The 19,390-nt window shown below is 48.3% G+C and overlaps 1 protein-coding gene across 6 annotated transcripts in view; it reads left to right on the top strand.

Annotated features, from left to right (window-relative positions):
• Positions 1–19,390, top strand: part of NPAS2 (neuronal PAS domain protein 2) — a 216,010-nt gene that overhangs the window by 184,806 nt on the left and 11,814 nt on the right. For 3 of the 6 annotated variants that reach the window (XM_055401010.2, XM_055401014.2, XM_055401011.2), the window contains 6 exons: positions 79–179; positions 3,670–3,759; positions 7,260–7,406; positions 13,201–13,392; positions 15,219–15,394; positions 16,270–16,362. In XM_055401010.2, coding sequence (XP_055256985.2) covers positions 79–179; positions 3,670–3,759; positions 7,260–7,406; positions 13,201–13,392; positions 15,219–15,394; positions 16,270–16,362 — 799 coding nt within the window. The remainder of the gene's footprint in view (positions 1–78; positions 180–3,669; positions 3,760–7,259; positions 7,407–13,200; positions 13,393–15,218; positions 15,395–16,269; positions 16,363–19,390) is intronic. The other 3 variants (XM_055401013.2, XM_055401012.2, XM_055401015.2) reach the window with 3 other exon arrangements.

The following is a 19,390-nucleotide window of genomic DNA, read 5'->3' as shown; positions in this document are numbered from 1 at the left end:
GGGAAGTTCTCTCTCCCTCTTTTGATAAGAGAGATGTTAAGTGTGTGCAAGTCTGTGAGGTGCCATGTTTTCTTGCAGCCACTCCAAGCAAGCTGAGGACAGAGGCCAGCACCCCGGCTTTGCCCAGATCGGCCCAAGAGCTCCCAGTGCCAGGACTCAGCCAGGCAGCTACGATGCTGGTATGTGTGTCACCCCAAACTTTCCCCCTAGACTGCGCTACAGCACTGCAGGGGCCTGCCAGGCCATGGGACTGCGGGCGGCATCTTCCTAGAGAACGCGCTGTACTTAGAGATTGTGGGTGGCGGGCGGGGGTGGGAAGCTAAGTAGCTTAATTGGCAACTAATTTGAAACACTCTAATCCCAAAATTAACATGGATGTATATCTACAGCATGCAAAATCCAAAGGAGTTTTAAAGCTTGAAACTTCAAACCTGGGGGGTCCAATCCGCAGAGCCTCTGGGGGTACATGATCAGGACCCTCACGTTTTGGACCCCCATTCCCAGTGAAAATGTCTGAGAAGCTTGATGTCAACAAAATTGTCCCTTGGCATATATTGGGTTGGCCAAAAGTTTGTTTGGGTTTTTCTATTCCATCTTATGCAAAAGCCAAATGAACTTATTGGTCAACCCAGAATCAGGAAGCATCCTTCAGATATACCAGACCTCTCCAGGACTCATTGGAAAAGACCCTGATGCTGGGAAAGATTGAGGGCAAGAGGAGAAGTGGATGACAGAGGATGAGATGGTTGGATGGCATCACCGACTCAATGGGCATGAGTTTGAGCAAACTCCCAGAGATGGTGAAGGACAGGGAAGCCAGGTGTGCTGCAGTCCAGGAGTCCTAAAGAGTCAGACATGACTGAGTGACTGACTAACAGCAACAGCTCCAGGATGTCAGGGAACGTGGCCTCTTAGAAAGCACACTGGCTGGATGCAGAGTCACTGGTGTACCTGCCATGCTCCGGTGATCCAGCACAAGCTGCCACCCACACCAAACTCAGTGGCGTAAAGCTACCAGGATTTTCCATGTTCATGGATTCTGAGTCAGGAATTCAGAAAGGGCACAGTGGGGGTGACTCCTCTCTGCTGCCTGGTGCTGAAGGTCTCCCCATTCAGGGCTTGGAAGTGCTTCCCCGGCTGAAGGTGGGCTCAGCCAAGAGCATCTTCTGTTGACCTGCATGGCCATCTCCATGTCATCCTCCCAGCAAGGCTCCTGGTTCCAAGAGGAAGACTCTGGGGAGGGACCTCCCATGAGAGGCAGACACAAGCCACATGGCTTTCCGTGCCCTCCCCTTCAAGTCCCAATACATTACCTCCACCATCCCTCTCAGTCAGAGCAGTCACAAGCTCACCCATGGAGTGGGACACAGACCTTGCTCTTTAGGGGGAAAGTGTCCCCAAATTTAGGGGCCACATTCAGATAGTTGCCAAGTACCTTCTTCCCATCCCTGACTGAAATTTTGGAGATGGGAGTGAAGTCACTGGGCTTTCCCGGTGGCTTAGCAGTAAAGTATCCCCCTTCAATGCAGGAGTCAGGAGACCCAAGTTCGATCCCTGGGTCAGGAAGATCCCCTGGAAGAGGGCATAGCAAGCCACTCCAGTATTTTTGCCTGGGAAATCCCATGGACAGAGGAGCCTGGTCGGCTACAGCCCGTGGGGTCACAGAGAGTCAGACACAGTTGAGCAACTGAGCATGCATAAGGAGCCAAAAAACATGAGACTTTACCCTCTGAGCTCCTAGTCCTTGGAAACCTCCTCTTTTCTTGAATACCTCTAAACCTTTCTTCATGGGCTTCCCAGGTGGTCAGTGGTAAAGAACCCACCTGCCAATGCAGGAGACACAGGTTCAGTCCCTGGACTGGGAAGATCCCCTGGAAGAGGGAATGGCTACCCACCCAAGGGTTCTTGCCTGTTAAATCCCATGGACAGAGGAGCCTGACTGACTACAGTCCATGGAATCACAGAAAAGAAACAACTTAGCAACTGAACAACAAATCCTTCTTCTGAAGTGCTCCTCAAATTTTCCACTTGTTCAGGAATACTGAAAATATAGTATGCATAGTGAAGCAAAAAGACTGGGACTCATGCCACCTGCTTCAAATATCACTCAGTTCATCCATTTACTAGCTGTGTGACCCAGTGCTCTTGCCTGGAAAATCCCATGGACGGAGGAGCCTGGTAGGCTGCAGTCCATGGGGTCGCTAAGGGTCGGACACGGCTGAGCGACTTCACTTTCACTTTTCACTTTCACACATTGGAGAAGGAAATGGCAGCCCACTCCAGTGTTCTTGCCTGGAGAATCCCAGTGACAGGGGACCCTGGTGGGCTTCTGTCTATGGGGTCACACAGAGTCGGACACGACTGAAGTGACGCAGCAGCAGCAGCAGCTGTGTGACTCTCAGTAAGTTAACTAACCTGTGTCTAGGTTTGGGAATAATCATAATACCTTCTAGCTTGAGAATTGAATGAACTAACACATCAAAGGCACCTGGCAAGAGTACCAGGTGGTGGCTGCTGCTGCTGCTGCTAAGTCACTTTAGTCGTGTCCGACTCTGTGTGACCCCATAGACGGAAGCCCACCAGGCTCCCCCGTCCAGGTGGTGGCAGAGACTCTATAAATGGGCCACAGCTAGAAATAGTAATAGATAAGGAAGCTGAAACTCAGAGAGGTGGACAGAAGAGCTTTTGAACTCAGGTCATCCAGTTCCAAGCCTGGCTTTCTAGCCACTGTACCAAACTGCTCTTCTGACAGCTTGGGGTGGCAGGGTTCCTCCACCCACTTGAGCAACGGAACAAAATTGGGAGAATCGGAACCAGCCCCTAGGACTCTCATTCAAAACAAGGTCTCCTGCTGCTCTGCCGCCAGTGCTGTCCTGGGGACAACTTGCCATTGGAGCTGCTTTTCATAGCCCCCAGGGCCTGGGCCAGTGATGGAATAGCTTCAGAAGAATCTTTGTACTTTTAAAAATTCTCGAGAGCTTCATAAAGCTGAGGGTTGCGTTTCTCATTTCTACACATTGTTTCCCACCAATTCTAGTCCCCCCACAACCCCCTGCCCACAAGGTCTGGGATTCAGCTAACCTCGCAGGACTCTCTCCACCAGATTCCAGCAGTGTCAGTTGAAAATGCAGCCACAAACACTGCCTGGGCAAGGCAGTGATAGAAAGCGTGCCGGTGCATCTGTCCATGTTAGTGTGAGTGTTGAGTGGAAAGGCCACGCAGAGCCAGCACTGGTTATGAGTTCATGATCTTTCTGCTGGACAACACTGCTGAGAAAGTATCAATTTAGGGAAAGACCAACCAAATCCACCAAGAATGGAGCCTAGAACAGGAGGGGAGGGAGGGCGGGGTGGCAATGCCCAGCTCTGGCTGGTGGTAATGATTCTGCAGAGTGCACCATGGTGGGAATGTTGGGCCTGAGTGGTCCCAGGACCCCCCCACCCATCACCAGCTGTGTGTCAGCTCTGACTCCATTCCCTGCAAGGGTAATAGCCTGTGACCCCAGCTTTTCAGGGGAACATATACCTTCCAGAAGTGAGCAATCCACTCCAGGGCAGAAGGGCCTCCTTGAAGCCAGAGAGCCCAGCTGGCTGAGAGACAGCTCCCCATCCCTTCTGTAATAGCCCAGAAGCTTATATGTATCAAAGTAACCCTCCCTCTCTCCCCCAGGCCCCCCTGCCAGCTCCGACGTCCTGTGACCTCACACAGCAGCTCCTGCCTCAGACCATCTTGCAGAGCCTACCTGCCCCCGTGTCACAGGTGAGTCTGGGACTCAGGGCAGGGGAGACCCAGGGAGGCACTTCCTTGAGAGAGGATGCTGAAATCCACTGGAGGGTGTGGGTACACTGGTGCCAACGTACAGGCTCCAAACCAAGGCCCCCAGAATGAGACTCTCTCTCCCCACGTGCAGGCGGGGCGTGTTGAGTTGTGGACCCTCCCTGCTCCCCCTGCCCTCTCCCTGCTGTCCCCATCTCCATCCATCCTCCCATTGATCTTCCCCAGCATCTCTCTCTCTCAATCCTGTCAACAGTCTTACTTCATCCCTCAGCCACTTTTCTGTGTTCCTCTCATTTTTCATGACTCCTGATTGGCCACAATATTTCAGAGAAGGTCTGAGTTAGGACAAATGTCAGAGGAAGACTCTACAAGGATTTAAAAGCTCTGAGTCCAGTACTATAAATACCACATTAAAAAAAAAAATAAAGGACCAGGGCTTTTCAGAGTAATTCCTGCTTTGGTTCAACAACATTTAGTGAGTTACTATTTGGGTCAGTCAGGGAGCGAGTGTGAAGGAGGCAAGGATGCTTGTAACAGGGCCCTCGCTTTTGGACTCAGAGTTGAAGGAAGAGATGCTCATATGAACAGAGAAGCCACCACACAGTGTGTGTTTTTATATAACCAGTTTTATACATATATATATATTCTGCCTGTGGAACTCCAAGAACAGTTGAGCTGACTGGTCAGACCTCAGATTTCAATTATTTTATGGGATATTGAATTTTTCCCCGTCCCTGGCCACAAGGGGGTCCTAGGGGCAGTCTATCAACATTTGCCCCTGGCCATACTCTTGCCAAAATGTAGAGTCTGTCTTGCTGCCAGTCTGGCACCACTGATGAAAATCTTTTCAGAACATATGCCTGTCCCATTAACAGCGACCTCATCTGTTTTCCTGGAATAAGAAAGACACATGCTAGCATGGGCCCCTTGCTAGAGTTAGACTTAAGTAAGGATATAAAACCAACCCATCCAGAATTGACTAACATGATCTCTATTCATCCTCATTAGGAAAAAAAGAATTATTTTTTTATCTTCAAATTCCCAAGGCACATTTGCTGGGAAGTAACCTCATGCGACAAGTTGACTCACTGGAAAAGACTCTTATGCTGGGAAAGGTTGGGGGCGGGAGGAGAAGGGGACGACAGAGAATGAGATGGCTGGATGGCATCACCGCCTCGATGGACATGAGTTTGAGTGTACTCCGGGAGTTGGTGATGGACAGGGAGGCCTGGCGTGCTGTGATTCATGGGGTCGCAGAGAGTCAGACACGACTGAGCGACTGAACTGAACTGAACTTCTTTTATCCAGAGGCCCTTGAAATGAGAATTCCTTCAACTTGCAGGTCTTCCATAGGAAAGAATGTCTTTGTTTTATAATAAGTCATGGTGTGATGAAGGCCCTTTTGGAATTCTAATTTTTCATATATTGGACCTCATTTTAATTAACACTAACAGTTCTTAGTCTCTTAGGCATATTATACTTAATAGCTGTATTCTTTAGGAGGTTCTTGCATAATGTTGTCCTTTCATGTCAGACAGTTTTTCTCATGCCTACTCATGTGAAAAATGAGATTCTGCAGTTTTCTTTTTCCCCTCACTGATGTTATCACTGAGGGAATCCCATCAGGGAAAGGGGAAATATAAAATAAAATCCAAACTCTGGGAAATTGGCTATCTGGGTAAATGATGGTTTTGCTTCATGGTGTGTTGCTAACGTGTCTCTAAGTTGGGATAAAAATGCCATGATCTAGAATATAACAAGACTAGAGACCGTTATACAGAGTGAAGTAATTCAGAAAGAGAAAAGCAAATATTGGATATTAACCTATATATATGGAATCTAGAAAAATGGTACAGATGAGCCTATTTGCAAGGCAGCAGTGGAAACACAGACATAGAGAATGGAGTTGTGGACACAGCAGGAGGGGAGAGCGGGACAAGCTGAAAGCGTAGGGTGGGAATACATACATTACCATATGTAAACTAGACAGCCAGTGGGAATTTGCTGTATGACGCAGGGAGTCAACCTGGTGCCTGTGACAAACTAGAGAGGTGGGATGGGGTAGCAAGTGGAAGGGAGGTTCAGGACGGGAGGGGACATGTGTACACCTATGGTGATTCATGATGTAGGCAGAAACCAACACAGCATTGTAAAGCAACTATCCTCCAGTTAAAAGTAAATTTTACAGAGAGAGTATGACAAGAGATTCATGGTTGGGGGTTCCTGGAATGCCTTAGGAAAATAAGAATAATATTGGAATTAATTAACACATGAAATTTGGTGCTGGGCCCTCACCAATGACTGCCTCCAGCCCCCTCACTGTTTCCCTTGGGAGCCAAACGGCAGTCCAGAGCATCCTCTCTGGACATGGGTGTCATAGCCTGGACAGTCTCCAGACTTTAGGGAACCCAGCACAGGAGCTTTTGTCTTTTGTTATCTTAACTGAATACCGATAGAACTTTTCTTTCTCAATTGAATTCTCTTTCAAAATCCTAGCTTGGTATTTTGATCAGTGAGATTTCTGAGTGAGATTTTTGTGATACGGTTGGTATAGAGTAGATATTTTTAAACAAATGTTTAGCAGCAGATTTTTTTACCAATATTTTTTATTGAAGTGCAGTTGATTTACAATGTGTTAATTTCTGATATGCAACAAAGCAATTCACTTATATGTGTGTTCGTGCTAAGTCGCTTCAGTTGTGTCCAACTCTTTGCAGTCCTATGGACTGTAGCCTGCCAGGCTCCTCTGTCCAGGGAATTCTCCAGGCAAGAATACTGGAACAGGTTGCCATTTCCTACTCCAGGGGATCTTCACAACCCAGGGATCTTCATAACCTGCGTCTCTTCTCTTATGTCTCCTGCATTGGCAGGCAGGTTCTTTACCACTAGTGCCACCTGGGAAGCCAGGTATATATGTATGTATATATTCACATTCCATATGAATGTATGTATATATTCACATTCCATATGAATCCCGATGCTGGCCCTCCCAGACTAACAGTGCATTAGTTCCTCTGTCCGTGGAATTCTACAAGCAAGAATACTGAGGTGGACCGCCATTTCCATCTTTCATGGATCTTCCCAACCCAGGGATTGAACCCAGGTCTCCTGCATTGCAGGTGGGCTCTTTACTGTCTGAGCCACCTGGGAAGCCCATATATATATATGTACAGTCTATATGAATCCCAAAGCTGGCCCTCCCAGACTAGAGTGCAATGAATTAGACCTGCAGGTCCCCATGGGCCTGAGAAAAGCTCCCAGGGGAGTCCCTGGGCCACCCTGACCCTTATCCAGAACCCATGGTCATCGGCAAGCTCCCCAGCAGTGGGTCACTCATTGCAGCAGTGGGTCAGGAGTGCTGCAAAGGGAGGGTAAGGCTCTGAAAGTGAAGGTGCTCAGGGCCACTCAGCACAACAGCAATATCCGTCTGCATGGCTGAAATAGCGTCTTACTGGGTTCTGTGTCTTGACCCCACCTTCAAGTTTTCAGCACAGCTCAGCATGTTCCAGACCATCAAAGACCAGCTGGAGCAGCGGACACGCATCCTGCAAGCCAACATCCGGTGGCAGCAGGAAGAACTCCACAAGATCCAGGAGCAGCTCTGCCTGGTTCAGGACTCCAACGTCCAGGTGATGCCCCTTACTGGGCCAGCGGTCCCCTGGGCTCTGTGCTCCCCACCGCTGTGTGATGTGTCCTAATCCACCCTTTCAGGGCAGCCAGGACTCCCTCCAAGGTTCACTAGGCTGTCTTACTGTGCCCTGCCTCCTGAACAAACTGAAACCTTTACCAGTGAACTGCAAGTAATGAACCCCACCTCCACCATCCCCGGCTCCAAGCCAAACGTAAAATTCACATGAAAGCCTTTTCACTCACTTCTCACTCTGTTGGACACACATTTCCTGTGTCACCTGCACTTTTTTTCATGTGTTTAGTGGTTAGTCACCCTGCACAGACACCAGCCTCCCTCCCATGGAGTTTTAAACTCCCCAGCACCTGTGTAACTGCTTTACGAGCACCCAACCCAGGCTGCTGACAAAGAGATGGTCTGCTCTTTGCTCTCATCCAAAACATGAATGCAGGGAGACAGGAATCTGTGCCCATTGCCCCCTACGGGGGGCAGCCCAGGAGCCAGAGACTGGAGGTCAGCACCCTGGCATTGGGGTGCCCTCTGACAGATGCTTTTAATTGGACCCCACCCCCAGATATCACTTCTTTGAATCTTATCGAGAGATTCTTTTATGGAGGGAAAAAACTTTATATATTGGATCCCTTTCAAGGTTAAATTTTTACCAAGTTTCATTTAAATCAGTCCAGGACTGTTTTTCTTCCAAAGCGCATTCTTTGGGCCCAGCCTTTGATTGTAAATGTAGCCAACCTTGGAGTCTGCCCTGAGTGAGGTAAGCCTTGGCACCCACCTAGCGGGGAACAGATAGAAGATGACCCTGCCATCCACTCCACCCCCACACGCCCACCATCTATGCAACCTCTCCTGTGGACATAAGAACAGCTTGAACTGAGGTGAACACAGGATGGTTCAAAGCCCAGTTGAGCAGCCTGGCGACGCCTAGAGCCAGCCATCCTGCCTCCCTGGGGCCCCACAGATGTTCCTGGTGGGCTTCACATATGCTCTAAACCTGGGGCTGCCCCCTCTGCCCAGCCTGGCCCCTCTGGTCCCTTAAGGCAGAGGAGCCCAGTCAGGTGCACCTGCTCCGTGCCTCTGGACCGGCCAGCCACGCCCACAACCCTTCACCCCGCCCACAGCCCCGTGCTCCGCCTATAACCCTTAGCCCCGCCCACAGCCCCATGCTCCGCCTATAACCCTTCGCCCCGCCCACAGCCCTGTGCTCCGCCCACAACCCTATGCTCCCTCAGCCTCCTGAGTGACATCCCCGAGTTGCCAAGGGACAGTCCTGCAGCATTTATGTGAAGACACAAGGGGTCATCAAAGTGCCTTGATCTTGATCCTCACCAATCCAGGGTCAGGTGACTAGAATTCCTGACTCTAATGACTTGAATGGAATTTTTACATTACCAGGAAGGGGGCACTGAGCCAGAAACTGCTAAAAGCAAGGTGGGCGGATGAACATCCGCCTCAGAGCCCAGACTTCTCTATTTTCAAAGCTGAACTATGAAGTGACAGGGACACAAGGCTATCTCTTTTGCTTGCTGGTATGAAGAGTTATTTTTCTTCCTCCTGACAGTGCATTTTGTTGACCCCCAAGGTCTAGCACCTGAGCTTTGTGAGCGATGACGTGAGCACCAGGGCTCCACGTGTTATTCCGCTGGTTTCTTCCCTTGACCTTATCTTTGCAGTGGAATTTTCCAGTGAGCTTGGAAATCCACAGTCAACCAGAGAACGAGTCCTCAAAGAGTCTTTTTTCATGTATTTTTGCACGTTTAAAGATTTAAAGAGATACGTTCCGAAATGTTCAACCAAATGTGTTTTAAAAATAATTATGTGAGTCAAGCATAAAAGATAAGCAAGTAAAAATTACTCCAATCCTCCCCAAAAAAGTGGGAGGATAGACTAAATAAGAGCAAAAGGTGGATAATTGCTGAAGCTTAGCATTGATATATGGGGTTTCATTATACAGTATCTATTTTCTGTACTTCTGAAATGTTCTGTAATAATAAGTCTTTGTAAAGCTAAGCATATAAGAACAATAAAAACCACATGTGAGCAGTAGGATTAGTTTGGCGGAAAATTGAAGTGTTTTTTTTTTTTCTCAGATGACTTTGCCCACTTGAATTAGGGAAATTTTTCCTCAGGCTTTCTATAAAACTGACTGTTAAGAAGTCATCTTCTTAAGCCATACTATTCTCCTTTACTGTCACTAAAGCAGGGGCGTGGACATGCACAGTAGCAAATCCTACCCCTTCCCCACTCCCCCCAGGTCCATTATTCCCAACTTCAGTGGATTTTTTCCTACCTATTCTGTTGGCTTGGAGCTTCATTGAGACTATGTGGGCCTGAGTTGCGTGCTGAGTACTTTTTTTTCCAGAAAAGACTGGGTTGAGGGAGACGTTCTCAGGGTGTGGTGTTTGCACCCAGATGGGATCATGGAGGGAGCTACATAGAGCGCGATTCAGCTGAAAAGCTGTCACCCCTGCGTCCTTGGGAGATCACTTCTTAATTTATTTCTGAGAGCACTCATGCCCTCTACTGGCAACGCCAAGAAATATAGGGAAGGACACCTGTGGCAATGGCAGGTGTGTTCTCTGATTGGTTCTTTCATCCATCTTTCTATCCGTCCAGCCTTCCACCCTTCCTTCCATCCCTCTATCCACACATCTATCCATTCATCCACCATCCATCCACACACCACCCACCCACCCCTCCACGCTTCCACCCATCCATCTATCTCGCAGTCACCCAGTATGTTCCAGCCAATTGGTTAGGTACTGCGGGGACACAGGAATAAACAGAATAAGGTTTCTGCCCTCAGAGAACATACATCAATGGGACAGAGTAGCAGACCCAGCAGTCTCTGCCTTAATACAAGCATAAACAGTCTCCCTTCTTTGAGCAAAACTTGATCTATTTGTTTGTTCATTTATTCTATTCATTCACTCCTAAGGTTTTTTTTTTCTTTTCTTTTCTTTTTTTTTTTTTTGAGCTGTCTTCGTTGCTGTGCTCAGGCCACTCTCTAGTTGCAATACACAGGCTTCTCATTGCAGTGGCTTCTCTTGCTGCAGAGCATGGGCTCTAGGGTGCTTGGCCTCAGTAGTTGTGGTGCATGGGCTTAGTTGCTCCATGGCATGTGGGATCTTCCCTGACCAAGGATCAAACCCGTGTTCCCTGCGTTGGCAGGCAGATTCTTACTCACTGCACCACCAAGGAGGTCCTCAGATAATTTTTATATGCCTGAAGAGGCAAAGGAGCAAAAGGAACTCCTTTCTTATTTTAAATATTGTTATTCCCTAACATTTATTGAGCACCTAGGATTATGCCTCAGCATAAGTCCCATTAAATCTTTTATGAGGTATATGGTGTTAATGTTACTGTTTTATTAATGAGGAAATTAACAGTCAATTTGAATTTTTTGAAAATTGCCCAAGTTCGTACCTCTAGTATGTGGTGGGGTTGGAATTTGAACTAAAGTCTGTTGGATTTAAGCTAGATGATACTGCCTATCATAAATAAAGGTTTCATTTGTCTGAACTATAATCAGAAGGTAAATTGTATTCCACCAGAAAAATGGTTTTTGCTGAAATGTAAATTAGTTCATGCGCTATGAATAAGCCTGCTCGCTGAGGTTGTATACAGTACTAATTCTGAACATTCGGGTTTTGGGTCTGAGAGGATGGAGACCCAGAAAATTCTTAACTTCTAAAGTGACAAAGAGCCTTCAGTCAAAATTGCAGGTTTTTCTGGTGGGTTGGAGACCCACTTGGTGGTGTGGCTGGAAGGGCATGAGATGGTCATCTTGCTCAGGGCTTGACACACCCTATGGAGCAGATGCTGGAACTAACTGATTAAGCATCTGCCTGGCGTGATTCCACAGCTGTCATTCCAAAACCACTCTGTCCTTCAGCACATATCAGCATGTCAGTTCCATACTAGGTGTGAGGTTATGCCGCCCTGAATGCAGGAATTTGGGGTAAAGTTCCAGATAATCACGGGAGAGTCTTTCAGCCCTCAGAGCTAAGGATCTAAAATGGAGTGGGATACTGCTTGTCAAGAATCTGATACAGATAATGGAAGTGAAAGTGTTAGTTGCTCAGTCATGTCTGACTCTTTGCAACCCCATGGACCGTAGCCCTCCAGGCTCCTCTGTCCATGGAATTCTCCAGGCCAGAATACTGGAGTGGGTTGCCATTCCCTCCTCCAGGGGATCTTCCCAAGCCAGGGACTGAACCCAGGTCTCCTGCATTCCAGGCAGATTATTTACTGTCTGGGCCACCAGGGAAGCCCACGATACAGACAATACCAGTTTTTAATGCCCAAGAGGAACTTTTGTTAAAAAGAGCTAGTCACAGGTCTTAAGTTTAAAGTATGATCGAAATTACTAAAGTTCTCTTTCTTAAACCTTTACAGTCAATCCACAGATTACATTTTATTTAGAAATCTACTGATGTGGCCAAAAATACCAGTGCTTTTACTTGTGTTCACATTCAATTAATTTATAAATTTAACAAATGGTAAATAACATTCATTATGAAAACCATTAATTTACAAATTTAATGTAACTTAACCTTTCAGACATTTCATGCTCCTGGCTAGGCAGACTTACAAACCTAAGAAGTAAAATCTTTCTGGGCCCTTAAGGAATTCTCTTTTAAAATTTTTTATTTCTGAATTACTTCTGGCTTTTCTGGGATTTTGTTGCTTCAAGCAGTCTTTCTCTAGTTGTGGTAAATGGGGGCTTCTCTTTGTTGGGGTGTGCAGGCTCCTCATTGCGGGGGCTTCTCTTATGGAACACAGGCTGCATGGGTTTCAGTAGCTGTGGCTTGTAGCCTCAGTATTTGAGGCTCGTGAGCTTAGTTACTCGATGAGGCAAGTGGCATCTTCCCAAACCAGGGATCGAATCTGTGTCCTCTGCATTGGCAGGCAGATTCTTTACCACTGGGCCAACAGGGAAGTCCTTAAGGAATTGTTTTAAATTGGATACACCAAATTTATAAACAGAGTAGACCAAGGTTCTCATAACCTTTTAAACACTCTTTACGAACTGGATCAAATTCTCTTAAACCTTTGCCATTAAAACTACCAGGCTGATATAACTGTGCTTATTGAATGTCTGAGACATACTAAATAACAGATAGAGATTAGTGTGGTGATTGTAAAACTTTTTCTTAAACATCTTTTTAAAGTTCATGGACTTGATCTTATGTCATCCTTTGGACTTACCTGCCTTCCTGGGAATGCAGAGGCACCTAGTTAACCACGGCGGAACTGCCCTCTCAGCTGGGAGCTGGATGGATGATACAGACCATAGGATGGGCATAGATGGTGGTCACTGGTCAGAGATTCAAGCCCCGGCATAGGTCCTACTGTCAGGACGATGCGTCCCCCACCACTAGTCAGCCAACCCTATGCCACCATGATTGTGTTATTCCTTCCATTCACAAGAGGTTTCTCCTTCTAATAAGAAAGTGACAGACCAGTACAGACTAAATGCGCATGTCAAGTGGCATACCTGGGTCTCAGCATCTTTCACCCTGTTAGACCCCCGGCACTAGACCGGAGCCTTCTTGCAGGCCAAGTCAGCACCCCTGCCACCGGCTGCCCCTCTCTGGTTCATGCACTCAGCTGGTGGCCTTCCAGGCACTCCGTGTCTCCACGTCTAGTGGGTGGACCTTCCTAGGCAGGTCAGCATAAGAAAGTTGCCATTATGCCAGGGATAGGCAGGCCGTACAAAGAAGGGGCGGGCCTGTGAGGGCGGTGATCACGGCCTTACGGCGTTTCTGTTGTGCTTCCAGATGTTTCTGCAGCAGCCAGATGGATCCCTGAGCTTCAGCAGTGCCCAGCGGCCGGAGACTCAGCAGCAGCTCCAGCAGAGGTCCGGCCCAGGTCCCCAGCTTGTGGCCAGCCCGCAGCTTCCGGGGCAGATAGCCTCTGCCCAGGTCACGAACCAGCACCTGCTAAGGGAATCGAGTGTGATACCGACCCAGGTAAAGGTGCTCATCTCCAGACTCAGTCCCTGTCACCAGCAGACGGTCTTCACGAACTAGAAATCTGCTTCTCCTATGACCAGAGCTGGATAATCATGATGTGGTTTTTCTTGTCTTTGTCACTTCAAAGCCCAAGTTCTATTGGTTCCCTTCTGTGTTTTATCAATGTATTAAAATGCTTTAAAGGTATCATGCAGCTGGAATGTTCAGCTCTGATTCTGAGCTTGGCTAGAGGTGGAAATGGCCATCTCTGACATGCATGCTGAAAGCCACACATCCCCACATATGGGGACACACACGTGTCCTTGGTGCCCATCATCACCCTGGCTTTAGGCTTCCCAGATGGTGCTAGTGGTAAGGAACCCACCTGCCAGTGCAGGAGACATGAGACACAGGTTTGATCCCTGAGTCAGGAAGACCCCCTGGAGGAGGAAATGGCAACCTACTCCAGTATTCTTGCCTGGGAAATCCCATGGACAGAGGAACCCGGCAGGCTACAGTCCATAGGGTCACACAGAGTCAGACATGACTGAAGTAACTTAGCATGCACGCACATGTGTGAGAACAGTTATCCACTTCTGTTTACCATCCCTTTCTGCAGAGTCACCATGCTCCTGCTGGTCCCCCAGATTCCCTCAAGCCCTGCCCTCACAGTCATTACCACTTACTGCAAGCCACCAGTGACCTTGCAGTCTAACAGGGTCACCCATCAGTCAGTGGCACTTGAACCCAATGGATTCGAGAAGTTCTGAGCCCCTGTTTCCAGACCATCACAGCTTGGAAGGCTGGATACAGCTTTTCCTGAAGCCTCTTTTATTTATACACAGAATCATGGATTTGGGCTTCCCTGGTGGCTCGGCTGTAAAGAACCCACCTGCCAATATAGGAGACATGGGTTTGATCCCTGGGTCAGGAAGATCCCCTGGAGAAGGCAGTGGCAACCCACTGCAGCATTCTTTCCTAGGAAATCCCAGGCAAGAGGAGGAGGATCCTGGAGAACTACAGTCCATGGGGTTGCAAAGAGTCGCACAGGACTTAGGAACTAAATAACAAACAATCATGAATTCAGTGGCAGCTTGTCTGCCCCGAGCCTGGCACTGTCCTTTAAATCCCAAGGGGTTTAAAGAATCCTTGAGATGTTTACAGTCCAACAGGAAAGCCAGTCATAACACCAAAACATCATAATGATGGTCAGTACAGTTCAGTTCAGTTCAGTCGCTCAGTCGTGTCCGACTCTTTGCGACCCCATGAATCACAGCACGCCAGGCCTCCCTGTCCATCACCAACTCCTGGAGTTCACTCAGACTCATGTCCATCGAGTCGGTGATGCCATCCAGCCATCTCATTCTCGGTCGTCCCCATCTCCTCCCGCCCCCAATCCCTCCCAGCATCAGAGTCTTTTCCAGTGAGTCAACTCATCGCATGAGGTGGCCAAAGTATTGGAGTTTCAGCTTTAGCATCAGTCCTTCCAATGAACACCCAGGGTTGATCTCCTTTAGGATGGACTGGTTGGATCTCCTTGCAGTCCAAGGGACTCTCAAGAGTATTCTCCAGCACCACAGTTCAAAAGCATCAATTCTTCGGCGATCAGCTTTCTTCACAGTCCAACTCTCACATCCATACATGACCACGGAAAAAACCATAGCCTTGACTAGATGGACCTTTGTTGGCAAAGTAATGTCTCTGCTTTTTAATATGCTATCTAGGTTGGTCAGTGGGTCCTAAATGTTCAGAAAGGCCTAAGCGGGTAAAAGAAAGAGGTTCTGGGGAGGTAACACCTGAGTTGAGCTGAAGGTTTACCTTTCTTGTTTCGATGGTTGCTCCAGGGTCCAAAGCCATTGAGAAGCTCACAGATGATTCAGGGGAGCAGCCTGACACCCCAGTTTAGCAGCACCACCACTGTGCTCCCGTCAGCTCTGAGCCTGACCACGCCAGCTTCCACCTCCCAGGAGGCCCCCCAGGGCCAACCCAGCCCGGACTTCAGCCATGACCGGCAGCTCAGGTATAGACTCTGTCCTTGTTGGAAAGATACCTGAGACATAGTTTTACACTGTTCATCTCGGCTCTCTGCTGAAGACGGAGGCAGAGTTTAGACAAATAGACTCTTAAATCCTCTGCAGTTTTTTTAATTGAACTTTTTATTTTGTATTGGTGTCCCTGGTCGCTCAGCTGGTGAAGAATCTGCCTGCCAATGCAGGAGACCCAGTTTTGATCCCTGGAGAAGGCAATGGCAACTCACTCCAGTATTCTTGCCTGGAGAATTCCATAGTCAGAGGAGCCTGACAGGCTATAGCCCATGGGTTCACAAAGTATCAGACATGACTGAACAGCCAGCACTTTTACTTTTTTCATAAAGCAGATTAACAACATTGTGATAGTTTCAGGTGGACAGCAAAGGGACTCAGCCATACATATAAATGTGTCCATTCTCCCCCAAACTCCCCTCCCATCCAGGCTGCCACATAACATTGAGCAGAGTTCCCTGTGCTGAACATTAAGTCCTTGTTAGTTATCTATCCTAAATATAGCTGTGCGTACATGTCTATCCCCAACTCCCCAACTATCCCCTCATCCTTCCCCCTGGCAACGTTAAATTTGTTCTCTAAGTCTGTGAGTCTGTTTCTGTTTTGTAAATAACTCATTTGTTAATCAACTCTGCAACTGATCTCAGCTCATGAAGTGACAGGTCAGGGCTGGGGTCTCGATGGGCAGAGGAAGAGACCTACTGCATCAAGGACCCTCCGGAACAGAGCAGCAGGGATTCTGTGGGGCCAGCCAGAAAGGGTCCAATGAGGCTGAGCAGGCGTGGATTGGCCGGCGGGTCCACAGCTTGGGTACTGAGCACAGTTTCCCATTTCTCTCCTCCTCGGCTCTAAGGCTACTGCTGAGCCAGCCCATCCAGCCCATGATGCCTGGATCCTGTGATGCGAGGCAGCCCTCAGAGGTCGGGAGGACCGGACGGCAAGTCAAGTAGGTGGCCCAGGTTGGGGAGGGGTGGGGCAGAGAGCCACACTGAGTGGTCTCAGGCTGCAGGGTTTTGTCTGCCTGGACCAGCCGCACCTGTGCGAGTCGGGCACGGCAGGGAGGATCCACATGTGCCCACACCTTTCTAAAGGACTCCTCCCCTTAGCTGTTCTTCCTCCATTTCCTGTGTCGAGAGAAAACTTCATGTCAGCATTCCAAGCTGAGAACAAGACCTGAAGGAAACAATTCTTTACATGCCAAGTTCACCACTGTCTTCCCATCTGTGCAGGTCTAAGGGGTAACATCCCGGGTCAACGGAGTCTTACAGAGCCTTGTCCCCCTTCCGTTATGCAGCTCCGTCTGACCGCCCGATGTTGGCAGATTCCCCCACATGAGCTTGTTGCTCTGTCGTTCTGGGGATGTGCCCTGAAATGTGATTGATCCTCTGCAGACATGGGGCCCTCCTGCCCTCCCAGACATGGAGTCTTCTCTCTCTCCTCACACTGGGCTCTTTGCTTGCCACCCCCAGTACCCAGGGCAGCTGTGCTGAGCCGATTTCATTATGAGGGACAGAGGTTTACTGGAGCCAGAGGAGTAAATCCTTGAAAAGCCACTGGAAAATAGTTCCAAGCCCTTTGAAATAAAGCGGACACCGTGGTCATATAAACAATGGTTTCATTTGCGTCAGAAGTTCACTGGGACAGGGCTAGCTAATGAGGCCTGCTGTGCCCAGACACAGGGGCCTTCCATTCATGTCCTGGGGGCTACCTGCTTGGAGTCCTTCTTCCTGTGTCCTCCTCCAGTAGTAATAGTAACACTGATGATTACTGACCTTTTCTGAAGATTGGGGCCCATACCTACATCCATGAAAACCCTGTGATGGTGGGCATGGTGGCATTGGGGGTGGCAGGAGCTGTACACTGCAAGGAAACTGCCTTTAAACTCTTGATGATTCTCTCCGTTGCCTGGAGGGGGTGCGCAGGATGTTGGTTTTGGGTTTGGACTGTTCTTTCTAAATGATCCAGATAAGTGGAAACATAGAATCTTGTGACATCACTTTCTAGAGATGTTTCAAATGCAGGAAACTAGGCAAAAACGTAAATTCTTTCCTCTGAAACATCTAAACTGTCATTTTTGGTCAACCCAGTAATTTACACCATCCACGTCTCCCTGTCCATCTCCTCCAGACATGACCTAACACTCCATCTTCTAGGGCAGGTCAGAGTCTGCCTCCCACACACACAGGCCCCTGAAATTTTATAATCCCCAATGCCTGTTACCATAAAATGACCCATGTAGAGATAGAACACTTCTAAAAATATAAATGGACTTCTCCATAGTATCTTTTTTAAAAAAGATTTTTTATATGTAGACTGTTTTTAATATCTGTATTGAATTTGTTAGAGTATTGTTTCTGTCTTGTGTTTTGGTTTTCTGACTAGGAGGCATGTGGGGTCTTAGCCCCCCAACCAGCAATGAAACCCTCACCTCCTGCCTTGGAAGGTGAAGTCTTAACCACTGGACCACCAGGGAAGTCCCTGTATAGTATCTTTAAATATCTATTTCTGGGCTTCTGTGGTGGCTCAGATGGTAAAGAATCTGCCTGCAATGCAGGAGACCTGGGTTTGATCCCTGGGTCGGGAAGATCCCCTGGAGAAGGAATGGCTTATCCACTCCAATTTTCTTGCCTGGAGAATCCCTTGGACAGAGGAGCCTGGTGGGTTATGGTCCATGGGGTCGCAAAGAGTCTGACACGACTGAGTGGCTAACACTTTCGATTTCTTTCCTGGTCTGGACTCCTCCAGAGTTCTCTCAAATGGCATTCCCCTTGTTCTTTGGCCATTATCATCATGTACTCTTTCTTTAAAAAAAAAAAAATGTATATTCTATATAACATAAAATTTCCCATTTTAGGTATGGCTCCTCCATCCTTGGAATTTTCCAGAGTACTGGAGTGGGTTGCCATTTTTTTTATCTGAAAATCCCACTAATCACAGTATGATCAGATGCCTGAAAGTGGCATGATTGGTGTAGTCTCAGCAGTCATCTCTGGAGAGCAACTGGGTTGGAGGTCACGGAGTTTATAGTGAGAAGTCCGTGAACATTGCAGCTCTTGAATGAGGAAAAGCGATTGTGTTTCAGACACTGTGTACTCGTGGCCAGTCACCATCTCGGAAGGTCTTCAAAGGCACGAGCAGCGTCTGAGCTGGCGGGGCTCAGTGGGGCACAGGTCCTCTTAGGAAGACTTTCCAAAGGCATTAGAACCATAGAGGTATACTTGTCAGCTTTTAAGTAGCATAAATTAGCGTTTTTTGGTTTTGTTTTTCTGAAACCTCAGTGTTTATTCGGAGAAGGCAATGGCAACCCACTCCAGTACTCTTGCCTGGGAAATCCCATGGACAGAGGAGCCTGGTGGGCTGCAGTCCATGGGGTCGCAAAGAGTTGGACACGACTGAACTGGACTTCACTTTCACTTTTCACTTTCATACACTGGAGAAGGCAATGGCAACCCACTCCAGTACTCTGGCCTGGAGAATCCCAGGGACGGGGGAGCCTGGTGGGCTGCCGTCTATGGGGTCACACAGAGTCGGACACGACTGATGTGACTTAGCAGCAGCAGCAACAAGTGTACAATCAGAGAAGGCAATGGCACCACATTCCAGTACTCTTGTCTGGAAAATCCCATGGACGGAGGAGCCTGGTAGGCTGCAGTCCATGCGGTCGCTAAGGGTCGGACACGACTGAGCGACTTCACTTTCACTTTTCACTTTCATGCATTGGAGAAGGAAATGGCAACCCACTCCAGTGTTCCTGCCTGGAGAATCCCAGGGACGGAGGAGCGTGGTGGGCTTCCGTCTGTGGGGTCACACAGAGTCGGACATGACTGAAGTGACTTAGCAGCAGTAGCAGCAGCAAGTGTACAATGCAGTGGCTTAAGTACATCCATGTTTTTGTGCAACCATCACCATTGTCCATCTCCAGAACTTTTGCATCATCTCAAATTGAAGCTGTGTCCCCATTAAACCCTGATTTC

Source organism: Moschus berezovskii, chromosome 11 (genome assembly GCF_049115385.1).
Source record: "Moschus berezovskii isolate FMDL1 chromosome 11, NW_MosBer_1.0, whole genome shotgun sequence".
Lineage (NCBI taxonomy): Eukaryota > Metazoa > Chordata > Mammalia > Artiodactyla > Moschidae > Moschus > Moschus berezovskii.
This window is presented reverse-complemented; position numbering and strand designations above follow the sequence as displayed.